This window comes from Centropristis striata, chromosome 5, assembly GCF_030273125.1.
Source record: "Centropristis striata isolate RG_2023a ecotype Rhode Island chromosome 5, C.striata_1.0, whole genome shotgun sequence".
NCBI classification, from domain to species: domain Eukaryota; kingdom Metazoa; phylum Chordata; class Actinopteri; order Perciformes; family Serranidae; genus Centropristis; species Centropristis striata.
The window spans coordinates 5,128,516-5,146,480 of NC_081521.1; the positions used below are offsets into that span (position 1 = coordinate 5,128,516).

Genomic DNA, 17,965 nt, shown 5'->3' on the forward strand with positions numbered 1-17,965 from the left:
TCTTTGTGAAGCACCACTGTACTGTTACTCTGGTTCTGGCCTAAAGGCGAGAGAGACCATGTCAGTAAAGGGACACAAATGTGAATCGTCCCCGTAATCTCACTGACCCCCAAAATACAACAAGAGAGGATGCTGCTGGAGTAATATCCATGTTTCCGGCACTGTGCATTAAAAACGCACCTGGCCAGAGTCAAATAAACCTTATACCAGGAAAGTATTCTACAAACCAGTCACATCAGTTGAGCTCATGTTTTATTTGCTCAGGCAGATCTGGATGGTCATTCTCCCATTCGGACAGATTTCCACCAGGCCCCTCGCACCTGTTTATCCCATATATATCGAGGGTTTTCTACAATGACTGACCTCCAGCACGACTGACAAACCTCAGACCAAGCTGTCACTGATTGGACAGAGCATCCAGTTGTTTTGCCTTTAAGACATTATTATAGTGATCTCCCAACTCTCGCGTTATATCGTGATAATCCAGCTGCCATGCAGGATAAGATGTGTTGTGCAATATCAACACGATATTTCAGTTACTTGATGTTCTACTTCAAAATGAATGCAAAAAGGAAAAAAAGTGAATCAGTAAAAAATTTAAGAAAATCTGGGCCCAAAAAGAAATAGTGGTGTAAAGTATTTTATACTTTACACCACTATTTCTTTTTGGGGAGCTAGAGAGAGCTAGTAAGAAAAGTTAAATTATGATCAATCATGGCATGAAATGTCAGATTGTTGGTTTCAGAAAGATACAGAAATGATTGCAAAAAGTGTGGGGGAGGGTTTCTAAAGTACTTTCTGTGCCAAAGGGTTTTTGTTTAACAATCCATGCTGCTGAGAGAAATGAATCAATGTGTGGAAATTAGAACATTTTCTATTTATTTCTTATTAATCAGACCCACACCTGCCATCTAGGAGTTTGAGAAGCACATTCAATGTTGATTGGTTGATATTCTTACATAACAATGTTCCCTGATATGGTTAAAATGTATGTGTGATGCCGTTTTATTTCTAGTTGTGCCACCTGAGAGCGGTTATGGACACTTGTAGTGTGAAAGTGTAGGCAAATCTTCTTTGGAAGATCAATAGGAAGTGGATTCTTGTTATTTATTTATTTTTAATGGCAGTTTCTTCTTTAATTAACATCAATCAGTCACACCCATGTGTGCACAACAAAGCAATAAAAAGCCAGAAGAGAGCGTGTGAGCAGGTCTCATAACACCCACTGTTAATGTCCACGTTTCTACAGTATCTTATCTTTCAGATGTTGTCGTTGTTTTGAAGATCATTCATCATGCAGCTCTGACAACGTCCCATTTTTACACATTAAACAGACACATCTTGATTGACTGTAGGGAAACCTGTCAATCAATTTGAAAACATAGGAATCACCATGTGACATGTGTTGCCAACTAATGTATGTGGGTAAACTAGAACATATGAAATGCTTCATGCATTACTTAACGTACAGCTGAATGTCACATTTTGATTAAATTCCTTGTACACGTATGCACACATGCTGAGAAGCTGCACCTCCCCAAACTATATAGTCAGGCAGCTTAGCTAAATAAAGGGGACACGATAGACAAAAGCACCACATTTTTTCCACATGCTCTCTTTCACTATAGGTTTCAATTTTTGGTAGGAGCCACTTCATCAGGATTGTGGATGGCAGCCATATAAAGTCTATGAGAACCAATATATCTTCCAAGCCACTTAGAAGGTCAATCTTGGTGTCAAAATCTACATTTTCTGGGTCAAAAAATCATTTGAAGCTATTGAGAATATCACTAGATGATTATTAGATCAAAATAGATATGTTCATTTTCACCCGGACTGGTAGGATTGAAGCAGGTTGCCTGAGTTGAAAGTGTTTGGAATCTATGTTCACGGGAGAGTGCGGATTAGCTGCCATGTACACTGCTCAAACAAATCAAGGGAAAGCTCTCATCTCATGTCAGAAAATGTATATTTTGACACTAAGATTGACCTTTTAAGTGGCTCGGAAGATATATTGGTTCTCATAGACTTTATATGGCTGCCATCTCAGATCCACAATCTTGATGAAGTGGCTCCTAGTGAAAATTGAAACCTATGGTGACAGAGAGGATGTGGAAAAAATGTGGTGCTTTTGTCCGCCGTGTCCCCATTCTTCTTAAATCTGGTCCTAAGCCACCTGACTCATAAGGTCCAGCTTCACATTTAACAAAACTGATGGTGCATTCAGCCGGTCTTTGTTTAAGGACTTAAACTCAGACATTCAAAAATTTACAAGCAGGAAGTTGATAAATGCTGGGAGTAAACTCAGAGAACTCCCCTGGTATCTGAGATGAAAGATCAAGTTGCGTTTTCTGTAATGTATTTCATATAAACACATAATGGAAAAATATTTCACAATTATGATGTGAGTAGATGATACTGAAAGCCCCTGTTGTGATTAGTTACATATTCAAGCTGCGAACAAGAACACTGGGTTAATTCCTGGTTTCATCATTTACAGTTTGAAGCCACATTATCAACTGCCAAGTTCATTCAACGGAAACACATCAGCTACAACTAGGAGTTTCATTTTTGTTTCAGTTTTGGCTTCAACACAAAGAAAGACGTTTGGACAAAACAGAAAGAAAAAGTGCAGCGACAAGCAGACACAGACACATTGGCATCTATCAGGATTACCATACATGTATTTCAATATGCACCAATATTAAAAAAAAAAAACACTTATACAGAACATTTAATGCAGAAAATTATGCTTGGGCTGATTTAGAAATGCTGTTAGCTATTAATTTAATTTTTATTTATTCTTTATTTAAATTGTCTGCAATTGATTGACACATTCTGAAGTAGGGCTGGGCGATATATCGATATAAAAGATATATGGATATATTTTTAAATGTGATATGGAACTAGACCATAGCTAGCTTATATAGATATAGTTCAATTTTTTTTTCTTTCTTTATATATAAATGCTGCCCTTACTAGGGTTTGTCATATTTAGTTATTTTGTAATATTCGTTATTATTTTCTAATATAAATATATTAATTTCAGAAAAAGATTGGCCTATTTTATTTCATTAGCCATTTTTAATTAAGATTTTTTTTTATTTAAACGTGCACTTTACGGAGCTTTGATTTTTTTTAAAGTACTCCTGTTATACAGTATTTACGTTCACTTGAATAAACGGTTAGAATACAACTTTTTGTGACATGTCATATTTGGCTTTGACTTTGACTGAACATTTGCTCTCACTTTGCAATAAAAATATCGGGATATATATATATATATATATATATATATATATATATCGTATATCAATATTCAGCCTAAATATATTGGGATATGACTTTTGGGCCATATCGCCCAGCCCTATACTGATGTATATTTATTTTATTTTTATTTATTCTTCATCAGTTTTCATTTCTACGAATGGTTTATATACTCTATAATAATGTTAAATATTCTTCTTTTTTTTATGTTATTTGTAGCAGCTCAATAACAGGCCGCCATATCTGTAATCTGGACATTTTTTCTTTCTAAAAGCTGTATCAGTATCTGTTTCAAACATCCTATAGCAGTTGGGCTCCAGCGACAAGACATTTTTTGTCATTTCAAATATGAGTCAGTGACAACTGTCTCTATACTGTAACATGCTGCTTTGGCTCAGCTTCATGGTGAACATTTCTCTGTTAGAGGTGATTAAACACACACACACACACACACTAAACTTCATTTCTCTGTTAGAGGTGATTAAACACACACACACACACTAAACTTCATTTCTCTGTTAGAGGTGAAACATGATAACTAAAAAAGACACAACAACAGACACAAAATTATCAAAAAAGACACAAAAAAGACACAAATGACCAAAAAAGACACAAAATGACTTACAAAGACACGAAAATACATGAAAATGATTCAAAAATGGACAAAATAGCCCAAGACTCCATAGAGTTAACTGTCTATACTGTAACATGCTGCTTTGGCTCAGCTTCATGGTGAACATTTCTCTGTTAGAGGTGAAACATGATGCGTCTGACCGCCACAAGATCAACGAGCCGTATTTTAGAAAGCCTGAGGGCTCTCCATGCTCATTCTGATCATGTATCAGGAATGCAAAGAAGGAGTGCAGCATCCCTTCATGAACCTACTGTACAGGCATCCAATTTACTCCCATTTATCAGCCGGAGCATTCCTTCTAAGCTGAGGTCATTACACCAAGTTAAGCTCCTCTCTTCAAACTGCATGATAACTGACTGGAAATATACAATCCGACCACTCTGACACTACCTGGAACAAATAAACTGTGTGTGTCTGACTCCCTGTGGGGTAACACCTGATTTCTGCACCACTGAAATAATGCACGTCTTCCAGCTTCCAGACAACACACACACACACACACACACACACACAAACATTTAACTCACACACACACACACACACACGCAAACATTTAACTTACACGCACACACGCAAACATTTAACTCACACACACACACACACAAACAAACATTTAACTCACACACACACACCCACAAACATTTAACTCACACGCACACACACAAACATTTAACTCACACACACACACACACAAACATTTAACTCACACACACACACACACACACACAAACATTTAACTAACACACACACACCCACAAACATTTAACTCACACGCACACACACAAACATTTAACTCACACACACACACACACACAAACATTTAACTAACACACACACACAAACATTTAACCCACACACACACACACACACACATTTAACTAACACACACACACACACACACAAACATTTAACTCACACACATACACACACACACACACACACACATAAACATTTAACTCACACGCACATGCACACACACACACACACACACACACACACACACTAGACTTCTAGTTCAGAAATTACAGTGGAATTTAAGCAAAATGCTGCTCACCGACTACAGCTTCTGTTCTGATTCCAAATTTAATAATCACTGTTTTTTATCTTTCTATAATATAAACTGAATATCGTTGGACTTCTTTTGGACTTTTGATCAAACATAACATCTGAAGACTTAACATTGAACCCACAAAGACTGTGATGCACATTTTTCACGATTTCTGACATTTTTTTAGACCGCAGGATTATTTATTGATCAAGAAAAGATTTGGTAGATGAAAAGCTAATGAATATAACTGTTAGTTGCAGCCCTGGTGAAGACACAATGCTGACATTTTGTTCCAAAATATAAATTTGACACCTTTTTTACAAAATTTTATTTTTAATGTAAAAAGAAGCCAAACCTCTGATTTTAAATGAACGACAGCAGCTACAAGACCTTGGGTTATAGATAAAATATTTAAAAATTTAGATTTAACTCAGGAACTATAGCTCATCTACAGATGCAACGATTAGTCGACTATTCAATTAATGAATTAAGCAAGTTTTTCATGCAGGAATAGCAGAAAGTCCTGTCTTCAGCCTCTTAAGTATGAGAATGTCCTGCTATTTTCTTTTTTTATATAGTTTAGAATCTAAAATCGTTGATGAAATTGACACTTTTTCCTGTTTTCTAATTTTTTTAAAGAACAAAAAATAAATTAATTTTAAAAAAAATCTGTAGATTTATCAATAAAGGGGAAAAAATTGTTAGTTGTAACCCTACTCTGATCTTAAGATGCTTTAAAAAGACATTCAGACATTACACATATGTAATAAGTAGTCTAAAAAGATAATAAATAGTTTAAAAGGTAAAAGATAAAGTGGTGATGGATGCAAATGATGTGTTATTGTCTATTTAGAGTTGCTGTGGGAAAGAGACTATAATAAATATAATAATAATATTGACTCAATTGACCTCGATTTGCAATATAAAACTGAAACATTTTGCAAAATGTCTTGTAATATCCTCCAATAACACTTCACGGTTGACATTTTCAATTTCCAGGAGTGCCCTATAAGGGGTTAACATGGCTAGTTAATGAATGGAAAATCTTACAATGAATGTCTCTGCCTGCTGGAGTGTTACATCCAGTTGTGTCTTGTTACCCGTCTGCTGTGCGCACCAACCTCATTGTTCCAACACCTGAGGCAAAACCTCTGAATTACAGCCGTTTGTTCAAGCTTAAATGACACAGGCTGCTTGTGTGTGGTGTCACTGCTCCTGCACTGGTATGCTGCCATTGTTAGCAGTGTTAGCCAGTCACTCCATCAAGTCCAAAGCAAAATGCTCATGTACGAACCTTAACCCTCTGGAGTCTCCAAAAGCACCAAAGCATGGCTTCTTCATCACATCCAGACCAAAAAAAGACACAAAATGACTAAAAAAAGACACAAAATGAGAAGACAGAATAACCAAAAAACCCCACAGAAGACACAAAATGACAAAAAAGACACAAAATGACCAAAAAAGACACAAAATGACCAAAAAAAGACACAAAATGAGAAGACAGAATAACCAAAAAACCCCACAGAAGACACAAAATGACAAAAAAGACACAAAATGACCAAAAAAGACACAAAATAAGAAGACAGAATAACCACAAAAAAACAGAGAAGACACAAAATGACAAAAAAAGACACAACAACAGACACAAAATTATCAAAAAAGACACAAAAAAGACACAAAAGGAGAAGAGAATAACCAAAAAACCCCACAGAAGACACAAAATAACTAAAAAAGACACAACAACAGACACAAAATTATCAAAAAAGACACAAAAAAAGACACAAATGACCAAAAAAAGACACAAAATGAGAAGACAGAATAACCAAAGAACCCCACAGAAGACACAAAATGACAAAAAAGACACAAAATGACCAAAAAAGACACAAAATGACCAAAAAAGACACAAAATAAGAAGACAGAATAACCACAAAAAAAACAGAGAAGACACAAAATGACAAAAAAAGACACAAAAAAGACACAAAAGGAGAAGAGAATAACCAAAAAACCCCACAGAAGACACAAAATAACTAAAAAAGACACAACAACAGACACAAAATTATCAAAAAAGACACAAAAAAAGGACACAAATGACCAAAAAAGACACAGAATGACTTACAAAAGACACGAAAATACATGAAAATGATTCAAAAATGGACAAAATAGCCCAAGATTCCATAGAGTTAAAAGAATGTATGCAACACAAGCAAACAAGGCCATTTAAGCTGTTCCTTTTAAGACATCCACACAGGAGAATGTCAAACTCTCAGTCTTTGTCACTGTTTGTGCCCAATAAGACTGAACATTATAAACAGAGCTCATAATACTGTGATGGTGGATGTGGAAGGGAAAGTGAAAAAGCAAGAGAGAAAAAGAAGAGATAGCTGCAGCATTCATGTCACAGCGTTGACAAGCCTTTCAGGGATGTACTTATGCAGCCGGTTGCACTAAATCAAGACTGACAAAATCGTCATACTTTAGAAAATATAAGGGACTTGCATTCTGGGACAAGCACATCACAGAAGAGATCTGTGTCTACAAAGCTGTCGCATCCTCTGGATGTCTGTGTAAGCCTTCTTAACCATGCGCAGAGACCAGAGACACAAATTCAGTGACACAACTTAGTGCAATCTTTACATAACGTCAGTCTTCAGATGGAGCTAGCGACTCGAATCACAGGGTAACATAGAGCGCCGAGTACAGCAGTTATCATTCCCATATGAGATATAAAACATGGTCTCACAGCAATCCGTGGAATAGCCACGGAATCACTCAAATTTCCGTGAAACTGACACGGATTTCGCTACAATGCAAGTTAATGACAGTCATATCCCGTGGCTATTCCAACATACAAAGTGATTATGTACATTCACTGAGTGAATATTTAGAAAATAAAACATATATTTCTCGCTAGAAATGTGATCAAAATCTTTATGCAGAAACTAAGTCAAAATATTGATTTTTTCACTAAAAATGACAGAACTGTCCGCCATGTTTTTTGTTCTGACCGCCGGGACCTTAAAAGTCACGTGACTTGGACACAAACCAATAGGAAAAAATATTAACTTGCATTGTAGCGAAATCCGTGTCAGTTTCACGGAAATTTGAGTGATTCTGTGGCTATTCCACGGATTTTGAGTTAAGCGAATCCGTGGCTATTTCACGGATTTCTGTGAGACCAGGTTCGAGATATATATATATATATATATATATATATATATATATATATATATATATATATATATCCTGGCAGGTTGAAAAGGTCATTATCAGCCCAGTCAATGGTCACTCACTGAAAACAATGCAGTTACATTTAGTTAAAAGGTTGCAGTTTCTTTAAGGTTATGCTACAGAACTACTTCCCTAAGGTTAAGGCAAAAAACCTGGTTAAGTGGCAATTTATAAAGTAAAACGGTAACACTTAACAATAACCATCATTAATGTTTAATCATAATTTATAAACCGTATATGGGCCATTTAGAATGGTAAATACATCATTTATTAATGTTTAACTAACTACACTCCGTTTGGTCTTCCTTCTTAACTGTGCCACTTCTATAGTCAGTCGATAAAAACACTATTTTTCCACGCGAGTGACGAGACATGACAACTTCTTTGTCTTTTAAAATGTTTACTTAAAAACAACAAAGTCAATTACAAGTCTGACGCACGGTCAAAAGACTGTGTTGCTTCCACCATGTTCTGACTAAAAACGAAACTTAAGATACACAGTCAGTTACCATAGTTACCACTATATAGTGACATCACAATGTAAAATTTTAAGACATAGAAACATTTTTAACCCTTTAAACATTTCTAATTGTATATTTTAAACTAACATACTCTTAGCATTGCATGAATTACAATGAAATTATTATCATTCATTTTTAAGTGTTTTTAACTTAAATTATTATTGATGAACTGGCCCTTATTGGTCCTTACAGAAAGTACACCTTTAACTGCCCTTTCACTACACAGTTACTATCCTGAAGGTTTGAATGATTAAACATATGGTCTCCCTAATAACTATACCACCCTGTCACCCAGGGGTGAGCAGAGTGACAGGACACAGCAAGGAGGGGTGAAACTGGAACAAAATGTGTGATGTGTGAAAGCGGTCTGGGTGATTCATCAGGGCGTACCAGTGAACTCCTGGTCCTCCTCTCAGGAATGCCTGGCATCCAGCAGGCTGCCCTGACTCCCTCTGGCCATTTGTCCCGGAGGTCAGACAGGATCTCGACCAAACCCGCCCATGATCAGAGCGCCATAAACCCCCAGACCTTTAGGTGCTGGAAGGGTTTCGGGTTCACTTAACCCATTTAGGCCTGAAACGCCTGGAAAAAATGCCTCAAAAACACAAAAAACCTGGAGGCCGCTGGAGGCAGTATCAAAATGATCACAAAAAAAGACACAAAATTACAAAAAAAAGACACAGAATTACCAAAAAAAAACATTAAAAAAAAAAAAAAAAAAGACAAAAATATATATTTTTTTAAAAGACAAAATTATTTTAAAAAAGACACAAAATTATTATTTTTAAAAAGACAAAATTATTTTTTTTAAAAGATACAAAATTACCCAAAAACTTTCATATCAAGGTGAGGGCCACACAATATCGTCACGAGGGCCGCAATTGGCCCGCGGGTCGCAAGTTTGAGACCCATGGTGTAAAACCTATGGGCGATGGGCAAAGTTTTTTTTGGAAATTCAACAGAAGTGTCAACTCTTCCTACTAAATAATAGATTTTTTAGCCTCTGTAGCAGATAGAAATGAAATTCAGAAGTAAAAAAGTATTTGAGAGCTTATAGCTGTTATATCTGAGCTCCCTCCACTCTAGTCGTCTTCCGCCATGATTCCAGTTCTGGAAAAGTCCCATGTTGCATTGCGACACTCCAACATGTATTCTGATGCATTTCATTGGCCAAGAGAGGTGAAACAGGTGTTAAAAAAAAAAACTACAAATACTACAAAACAACATATCTGCGTTCCCGGCTTAAATGGGTTAAAAGGTAAAAACTCAAATGCCAGACTGTCCATGTTTTAAGACATTTTGTTCACATATGGGTTTTTTTATATATACTGTGATTAGCCTTATTTTAAATCAACACGTATGATTCTTCTAACATTATATGACCTGAGAGCCTTTGCACCTATACAGGAACACCACTGATATCACATAGTCATTAAAATACAGCCAAGGGACGAAACCATTCACCTGTGAGCTGGTTTCAGCTGAGGATAAAAGATAAGAGCTGCACACAGACGGGTCAAAGTCTTGATATGAAAGTACTCGCTGTTTGTACTTTAACCTATAAATGATGCCATAACATATACATCTATTCACCATTTACCTGGGCCTCTGTAAACAGAGAACAATTAAAGTTAGATTTAAAGTGACTTCAGCCTGTTGGAGAGGAGAATGCACAGTCACAGTGTGTTTGTGTTTAATGTGTGTTTTGTGAGTCTGTATTTCAGTTTGAATAAGCCACAGGGTTTCAAACTGGGAGACATCAGGAAAAGATACTAGGGATGCAAAATATATTTTAGCCCAATAATTATGGGCTAATAATTATTCTAAATTATTTTAACAATTATTTTAACAGGGCTTTAACAACCGGGTGTTTTCATAAATTATTTATGCATTTGTTTATTTAATCTATTTATTTTCTATTTTTTTGTAAATATGCATTATGTAAATATGTATGTTTAGGATTTTTTTTATTTTTATTGAGTAGTGGAGAAGGGGTAGGTTTAAATAAGCATGCTTTATCCTACTCTTTTTCGGACATGTTACGTTCACATTATAGCTTTTGTTTTGACTATTGCTATTTTTGTTTTGATTATTCTCATCCGATTTGTTTGTTTTTCAGTTAACTTTGTTGTGTTACTCGCACATGTTCGAAATAAAAAAGCTGAACTGAACTGAACTATATTATTCCCATTATAGCTGATAAGTTGTGTTAATAATACAAAGTCAAACTGCTTTCGTTAGCTTAGCATAGCTGTCCCTCAACTCTTTTCTATTTATTTATCAAGCATAACAGTCTACTGCATGCCTTTTGTCATTGTGTTTTATCTGCAGACTATAACAGTGCATTTTTTATTAAGTATTTAATACATTGGCATGTCTGATTTGAATGCCAATGCTCAATGAAAGCCAACATTTTTTTGAAGAGTCAGAGTTGTTCTTTGTTTTTGTAGTGATGTCAGCTAAGGTCAGAGCTATGAAATATTAAAACATCCACTACAGCTTAGTCTTCCTCACCCTCAGGTGTGCATAAACTACAGGTTATGAACTTCTTTTTAAAATACAAAAATGTGACATTATCGGTCATAGGCAAAAAAAGAAAATACTGCATGAGGTGAAAGGAACAGATGCATGCTGGTATATAATAAACAATACACTTATCATAACGTTACATTTCAGCTTCTCATCTGGAGCTGAACCATGACAACAGAGTGTATCTGTGGTGACAGGTGAGCGAATGATCAGAGGAGAGAACAGGTGGCTGCGGTGACGCCACAGAGTGCTTCTGTTCAAACACAGAGTTCATGATGATAACTGAATTTACTCTCTGATGTATTACTGTAGAGCAGAGTTGCATGGGCACTGAATTTGTGAATTAAACGGTGCCTTTTCTACTAACCTCAGAGACAAGGACACAACGTTTTAGAGAGCAGCAAAAAGCAAAAAAAATGTTTGGACTGTTGGTTTAACATGCCATTTCGACTATTAGTTGTATATATTAGGGCTGGGCGATATGGACCAAAAGTCCTATCCCGATATACGATACATATCCCGATATTTTTAATTGCAGAATGAGAGCAAATGTTCAGTGAAAGTCAAATATGACATGTCACAAGTGGTTTTACTAAAACTGTTTATTTAAGTGAACATAAATACTGTATAACAGGAGTACCTTATTTGTTTTTTAATCAAAGCTCATTTGTGCACATTTAAATAAAAAAAATATCTTAAATAAAAGCCGCAGCTTGCCCGGAGCAAGGATCACAGTGCAAAATTGAGCTAAATTGATATATGCGATATGGTCTAATTCCATATCACATTTAAAAATATATCTTTTATATCGATATATCGCCCAGCCCTAGTATATAGATCTGTATATTTTTGTGAGAACTATTGAGGTGTTGTGGTGGGGGAAGGCTGCTTTTTAAGTCATTTTATTTCATTATTTTTTTATTTTTATATATATATATATATATTTTTTTTAAATTGTTTTCAGTTTTTTTGTTTGTTTGTTTTTGTATGTACATAATTTTATCATCTGTTGTCTTTTTGGAATAAGCTATTATGTTAAAATAAATTAAGATTAAAATGACAAAAAAAAATAAAACCATTATCATTACCAGCTCTGGGAAAATGACACAGCATTTTTCACTATTTTCTGACATTATACTGACAAAAAGATTAATCGATAATAACAATAATCATTACTTGAGGCACTTCACTAAAATACATTTTCAAACTGGGGCGTTCCCTGTGACACACCTGGTAGAGCGCGTACCACAGAGGCCCAGTCCTCGTACACGGGCGGCCCGGGTTCGAATCCGGCTCGGAGCCCCTTCCTGCAAATCTTCCCCTCTGTCTCCCCCTTTCACTCTAAATATCTCTACTGTCAATAAAGCTACAAAATACCCAAAAATATCTAAAAGACTAACAATAAACTTCAAAATCAAGTTTTGTTTTATTTTGCTGTTTTTTTTAATTACTTCTTTTTTTGCTATTCGTATTTTAGTTCACATCAATATCTAAGTATAGTCTGGACCTGTAAGAACTTTTAATTTTTAATGTAATTTTATTTTATTTTATTTTTATTTAATTTGCCATTTCTTAACTCCCACTGTCTTAAGTTGAATGATGTGTGATATGTGCCTCTTTTTGTGTGTGTGTATGAGGACTCAGCAAACAAAATCTACCTTTGGGTACAAATAAAGTAACTTGAACTTGAATTTGAATTTAAAAAATTCCACTGACTCCAGTGAACTATACATTGTGTACATATAAACAGGCTCTCTCACATATCTTCCATTCCTCTTGAATCTGAAGTATTATTTACAGTGCAGGGCCTAATAAAAAACCCTGGAGTGTAATATTCCACCTCTCCACCACAGGAATGCCCAGACTTCATTCAGGTGGTTTTTCTTTCTGCATTCCTCAGTGGGAGCAACACACCTGTGGAGCTGTAGTACACCACAGAGACGACCTGTCTACCTGCACACACTGATACACTTTCCATCAGCAGCACTGAGCTGATGTGGCCTCCTGTAACATGAGCCACAGCTCTGCGGAGGGGAAAGGAGAGAGATCTGATCCATCCCTGCCTGGCTGGTTCTGCATAGGAGACCAACACACTGTGAGGCACAATGGAGGTCTTGTGGAAGAATATCCCCCTCCTTTAATTATAGACGAGGAGAATCTGCTGATTTACGAGAGAAACTAATGACAAAGCAATGGAGACATACTTTAGATCTACAGTCGGGGCGGTGCAGAAGTCTCCACAAGTGTTTCCATAGTTAGTAATAATAGGAAAACTGTTTGTGGGTGATTCTCATGAAGCCAGTCTAAGTTCTGTCTGTGAAGATTATAAGGACATACTTTATTGAACTAAATATATTTCACTTTTATATGAATGAACAATGTAGCCAGGATGAGGCACAATTCATTGTTTTGTGTTAAAGTAATATTTTCTATATTTTTAAACATATTTTTGATTCACAAATTAATTACCGTAATGCGTCCAGATAAGAATGTCATGGTTATACACAATCAATATTTAATAAACTTTATAAAAAATAAATATACATTTGTTTAAAAATGTATAATTTAACAGAATATAATCAAACATAAGGGTTTTTAACAATGTATAAAGAACAAAATCGGAATGAAAATTGATGAGAAAAAATAGTTAAATGTTATGGTAATGATAGAATTGTTTAAATTAAAATATGTGTATATTTTAATAAAATACATTTTGGTGATACCAACTACCCTTGAGCATATTTAAGTGCTTGCCAAAGAAATTTTATTTATTTTTTTAAGAAATTTTATTTAATTTAAAAATGTGTTACGATGTCAGAATGTCAGAAAAAAATGTCAGAAAATACCTTAAAAAATTTACATAGATTATAAATTCTTATTAAACAGTGACTTTAGATTGTATATGTTATAAAGGGTCAAAGAAAATATGTATTCAATCAATGCTCTTGGATTTTTGCTATAAGCTGTACCATGTTGATGAGAATCACCCTTATAGAGATTAGAAACACCCAATGGTGCAACACTGGACTGATGAACAAACGCCTGTTCTGCAAACACAAACAGCCTTAGTGCTGAGCTAACGGGGTCGAGACTTCAGCTCCAGAGGTCAAGCATTCACTGTGCAGCCTAATGGACATACAGAACACTAGAAAGGCAATGATGCTACACTGAAACTACACCACTGTTATATAACACTGTTAATGATTTCCCCTGAGACAAAGCAATGCAAGCCTTGTCAAATATTGTTTGAGCAAGGAGAGTGGATGTGAGCGTGTGTGAAAAGACACATTTCAGGTAAAATATACAAATGTCTGACTTAAAATAAAAAAAATAATTATTTCAGGATTCAGTCAGGCATTACAGAACATCCAGATTTGGCCAACAGAAAGAACAACAAAAACATGCACAGTACACTGGAGACTTTGAGAAAAAAAAAAAGTTTGAACCAGTGCTGCATCCCTCTCCCTCTAGCTGTCTCTCAGACAGATGCAGATGCAGCAGACCGTGGGCAATGGGTCAAGCTCATCTAACACGCAGAGAGCAATTCCAGAAATAAGCCCAGCTGCCCATGAGTGGTGTCCCACTCACACAAACAATGCATCCCTCAGCTGACATAAACAACATAAGTAGAGATGGAACGATTAGCTCATTGATTGATTAGTTAGTTGGTCGACAGAAAAGTATTGTTTTTGTCATTTTTAGAGTAATATTGTGACACATTCTCAGCTTCAGCTTCTATTTCTGGCTCAGTTGGTGGAGCGGTCGCCCACTGTTCGGAAGGTTGGTAGTTTGATCCCCGACCATGGCAGCCTACATGTTAAAGTATCCTCGGCCAAGATACTGAACCCCAAATCACTCCCGATGGTGGCAGGTGGCACCATGAGGGTGTGTGTGAATGGGTGAATGATCGCTGTCTGTAGTTTAAAGCACTTTGATGGATGCAAAGACTAGAAAAACGCTATATAAGTGCAGTCCATTTCCCATACATCATATTAGACTGGATACCTTTGGAATCTGGGCTGTTGGTTGGAAAGAAAGACATTTAAAGTGGCTGTGGCTCAGTTGGTAGAGCGGTCGCCTACTAATCGGAGGGTTGGTGGTTTGATCCCCGGCCATGGCAGCCTACATGTCGAAGTATCCTTGAGCAAGATACTGAACCCCAGATTGCTTCCGATGCTGCGTTCATCGGTGTGTGAATGAATTCCCAATGGTGGCAGGTGGCACCGTTTAGGGTAGCCTCTGCCACCAGTGTGAATGTGTGTGTGAATGGGTGAATGAGCGCAGTCTGTAGTGTAAAGCGATTTGAGTGGTCGCAAAGTGACTAGCACTATATAAGTGCTGGTCCATTTAAAGATGTCACATTTGGCTCTTTAATGTTGAGACTGGCATTTTTTCACCAAGTGTCAGTTAAAAGGACAGTTCGCCCCAAAATCAAAGATACTGTTTTCTCTAATCTAGATCTTCAATCTTTTTCGATTTGGTGTGAGTTGCAGAGAATTGGAGATATCGGCTGTAGAGATGTCTCCCTTCTCTCGAATATAATGCAATTAGATCTACTTGTGGTGTTCAAAGTGCCAGAAAATTGCATTTTAATAAACTCAACAGCGATGACTTTTTCCAGAAATCATGACCCAGTTACTCAAGTGTCATGCAGGAACTGTTATATTTTTAATATAGTTCCTACATCTGACTGCTAACAAGGTCTGTGGAGTATGTTTAGTGACCAGGAAATGATTTCTGGAAAAAGTGAGTTTTCTAAATGTATTCTCTGGCGCTTTGAGCACCACCAGCTAAGAGCCATCAGGCTTCATTATAATAGAGAGAAGGCAGACATCTCTATGGCCGATAGGTCTGGGAGATATGGCCGAAATCTGATTTAGGCCATCCCAATGACAAAATGCACGATGATATAGCATGTTTGCTGGTAATTCAATAAATATATTGTCTAAATGAAATAATCACATGGTAAAGGGTAGGTCCAGCTTTGCTGTTTCCTGTGTTTGCCACACCACAAAAGAAATGATACAGAAAATATTGACTTATTTCAATATTGTTTTGACCATATATATCAACATATCACCCAACAAAAACAATGTAAATTGAAAAACAGCCATTTAGGTATGAGATAGAAATATGCATATTTGATTTTGGGATAAACTGTCCCATTCAGATTTATCAGATAACTAAAATAATCATTAGTTGCAGAGCTAGAAAGACGCCTTGTGAGATTTTAAACTGCAGCAGATAAAACAAGCCAATTAAGGTGAAAGTGGCTTTAAGCAGAGAAAGCAGAGTATCAAAGTTCAAATGTCAATGGACAGTGTGTGCTGGAAGTGTGGGATGTGCAGATGAAGCTTGAGTCTCTAAGTGGCCTAATCTGTGACCCCGCAGGTCTGACCCACAGTGGCTTTGGAGATGTTAGACAAATGAGGGCAGGAGGACTGTCAGGCCGGCTTCATGTCAAAGGCTGAGAGAACTCCAGGCTGCTGTGGAGGAGAAGATGAGCAGCAAGCAGCACCATGCACTCCTCTGCCCTACTTCACACGCATCACCATTTTGTTATGTGCTCATGATGCTGTGCCACATGGCAATTATAAAACAACTTCCACTGGGACCATTTTCTGCATGAGAGTTAATCTGACACGCACAGTAGCCCACATAATGACTTTTAACAGTTCTGTTTGAGATTTCTCTTACCTTGACGCACAGTTTTCAACCTGACAGGATCTTTGCAGCACTTAATCACAGTTAAAATGTCATAGAGGGGTAATCCAGACACAGGCAGCCCTTCCACCTCCAGGAGCAGCTCCCCTTCGCATAGTTTCCCGTCCTGATAAACCACAGCATCATCCCGAACTTGCCCGATGTAAGGAAACTCTCCATTCTCAGCTCCACCGCGCAGATCCACATTAAACTCCCCACACGCGTCCCGGACAACCAGACAGTCGTTGACTTTGGTGATCCAGTGGTTTTTCTTCTGAATGACTTTTGACATGATGACTCAGGTCCAAAACCAAACCCGTTAGTTCCGCGGAATGGTGTTAAAACCAGCCGATGCATAGCACAGAAACAGTCCCAACAGAGAGAAAACTTCTAATTGTTTGGCTGTCACTCCAAATTGGGACATGTTCACCCTTCTCCTGAGCCCAGGCATGCTGCTCCCAGCGCGTGTCAATATCCCAGGTGGATCAAAATCCAAATTGTTGTTGCTTCTGTTGTTGTTTCCGCATCTTGGACGCACACACACGGGCTCTGATTCCTCGCTATGGGGTCTAATCCGCTCTCTTATTGCCCGCTTTACATTCAAACACTCTTCTCCGCGTTAATCCTTTAGTTCTGCCTGCTGCTCTGTCGAGTATTTTCGCTTTTTTAAAACTTTCCAGAAGAAAACAGTTACCTATCCCGTGAGCAGGTTGGGCTATTCGCGCACACGGCGGCGCCTTTAAGCAGGTAACGCGACAAGTTCATCCTATTTGCTCCTGCGCTGTAGGATGGAGAAATAGTGGGGAAGGGGGGCGCATGCGTCCAGCTGCTACTACACCAGGGAAAATCCTCTCCGACCCCACACCTACTGGGTCCCAAAGCTCCTCCCAGCACGAGTTTCCAAACGGATTACAGCGATCTCCGCGTCTAATCCCCCCAGGAGCTCCAGCATTTAGTCTTTATTCATAAATAATGGACCAGTTTCTCGCTGCAGAGCTGCAGGTTTATTAAAGTTGTTGGTTCAAACTCCAAACC

The 17,965-nt window shown here is 37.2% G+C and overlaps 1 protein-coding gene across 11 annotated transcripts in view; it reads right to left on the bottom strand.

The window, feature by feature from the left end:
* LOC131971315 (membrane-associated guanylate kinase, WW and PDZ domain-containing protein 1-like) overlaps nt 1–17,742 on the bottom strand; it is a 134,053-nt gene extending 116,311 nt beyond the window's left edge. For 3 of the 11 annotated variants that reach the window (XM_059332711.1, XM_059332700.1, XM_059332699.1), the window contains exon 1: nt 16,925–17,740. In XM_059332711.1, the coding sequence (XP_059188694.1) occupies nt 16,925–17,222 (298 nt within the window). In that variant the 5' untranslated portion in view covers nt 17,223–17,740. Of the gene's footprint in view, nt 1–16,924 lie in introns of all 11 variants that reach the window. The other 8 variants (XM_059332709.1, XM_059332704.1, XM_059332701.1 and 5 more) reach the window with 5 other exon arrangements.
* Nucleotides 17,743–17,965: the final 223 nt, after the last annotated feature.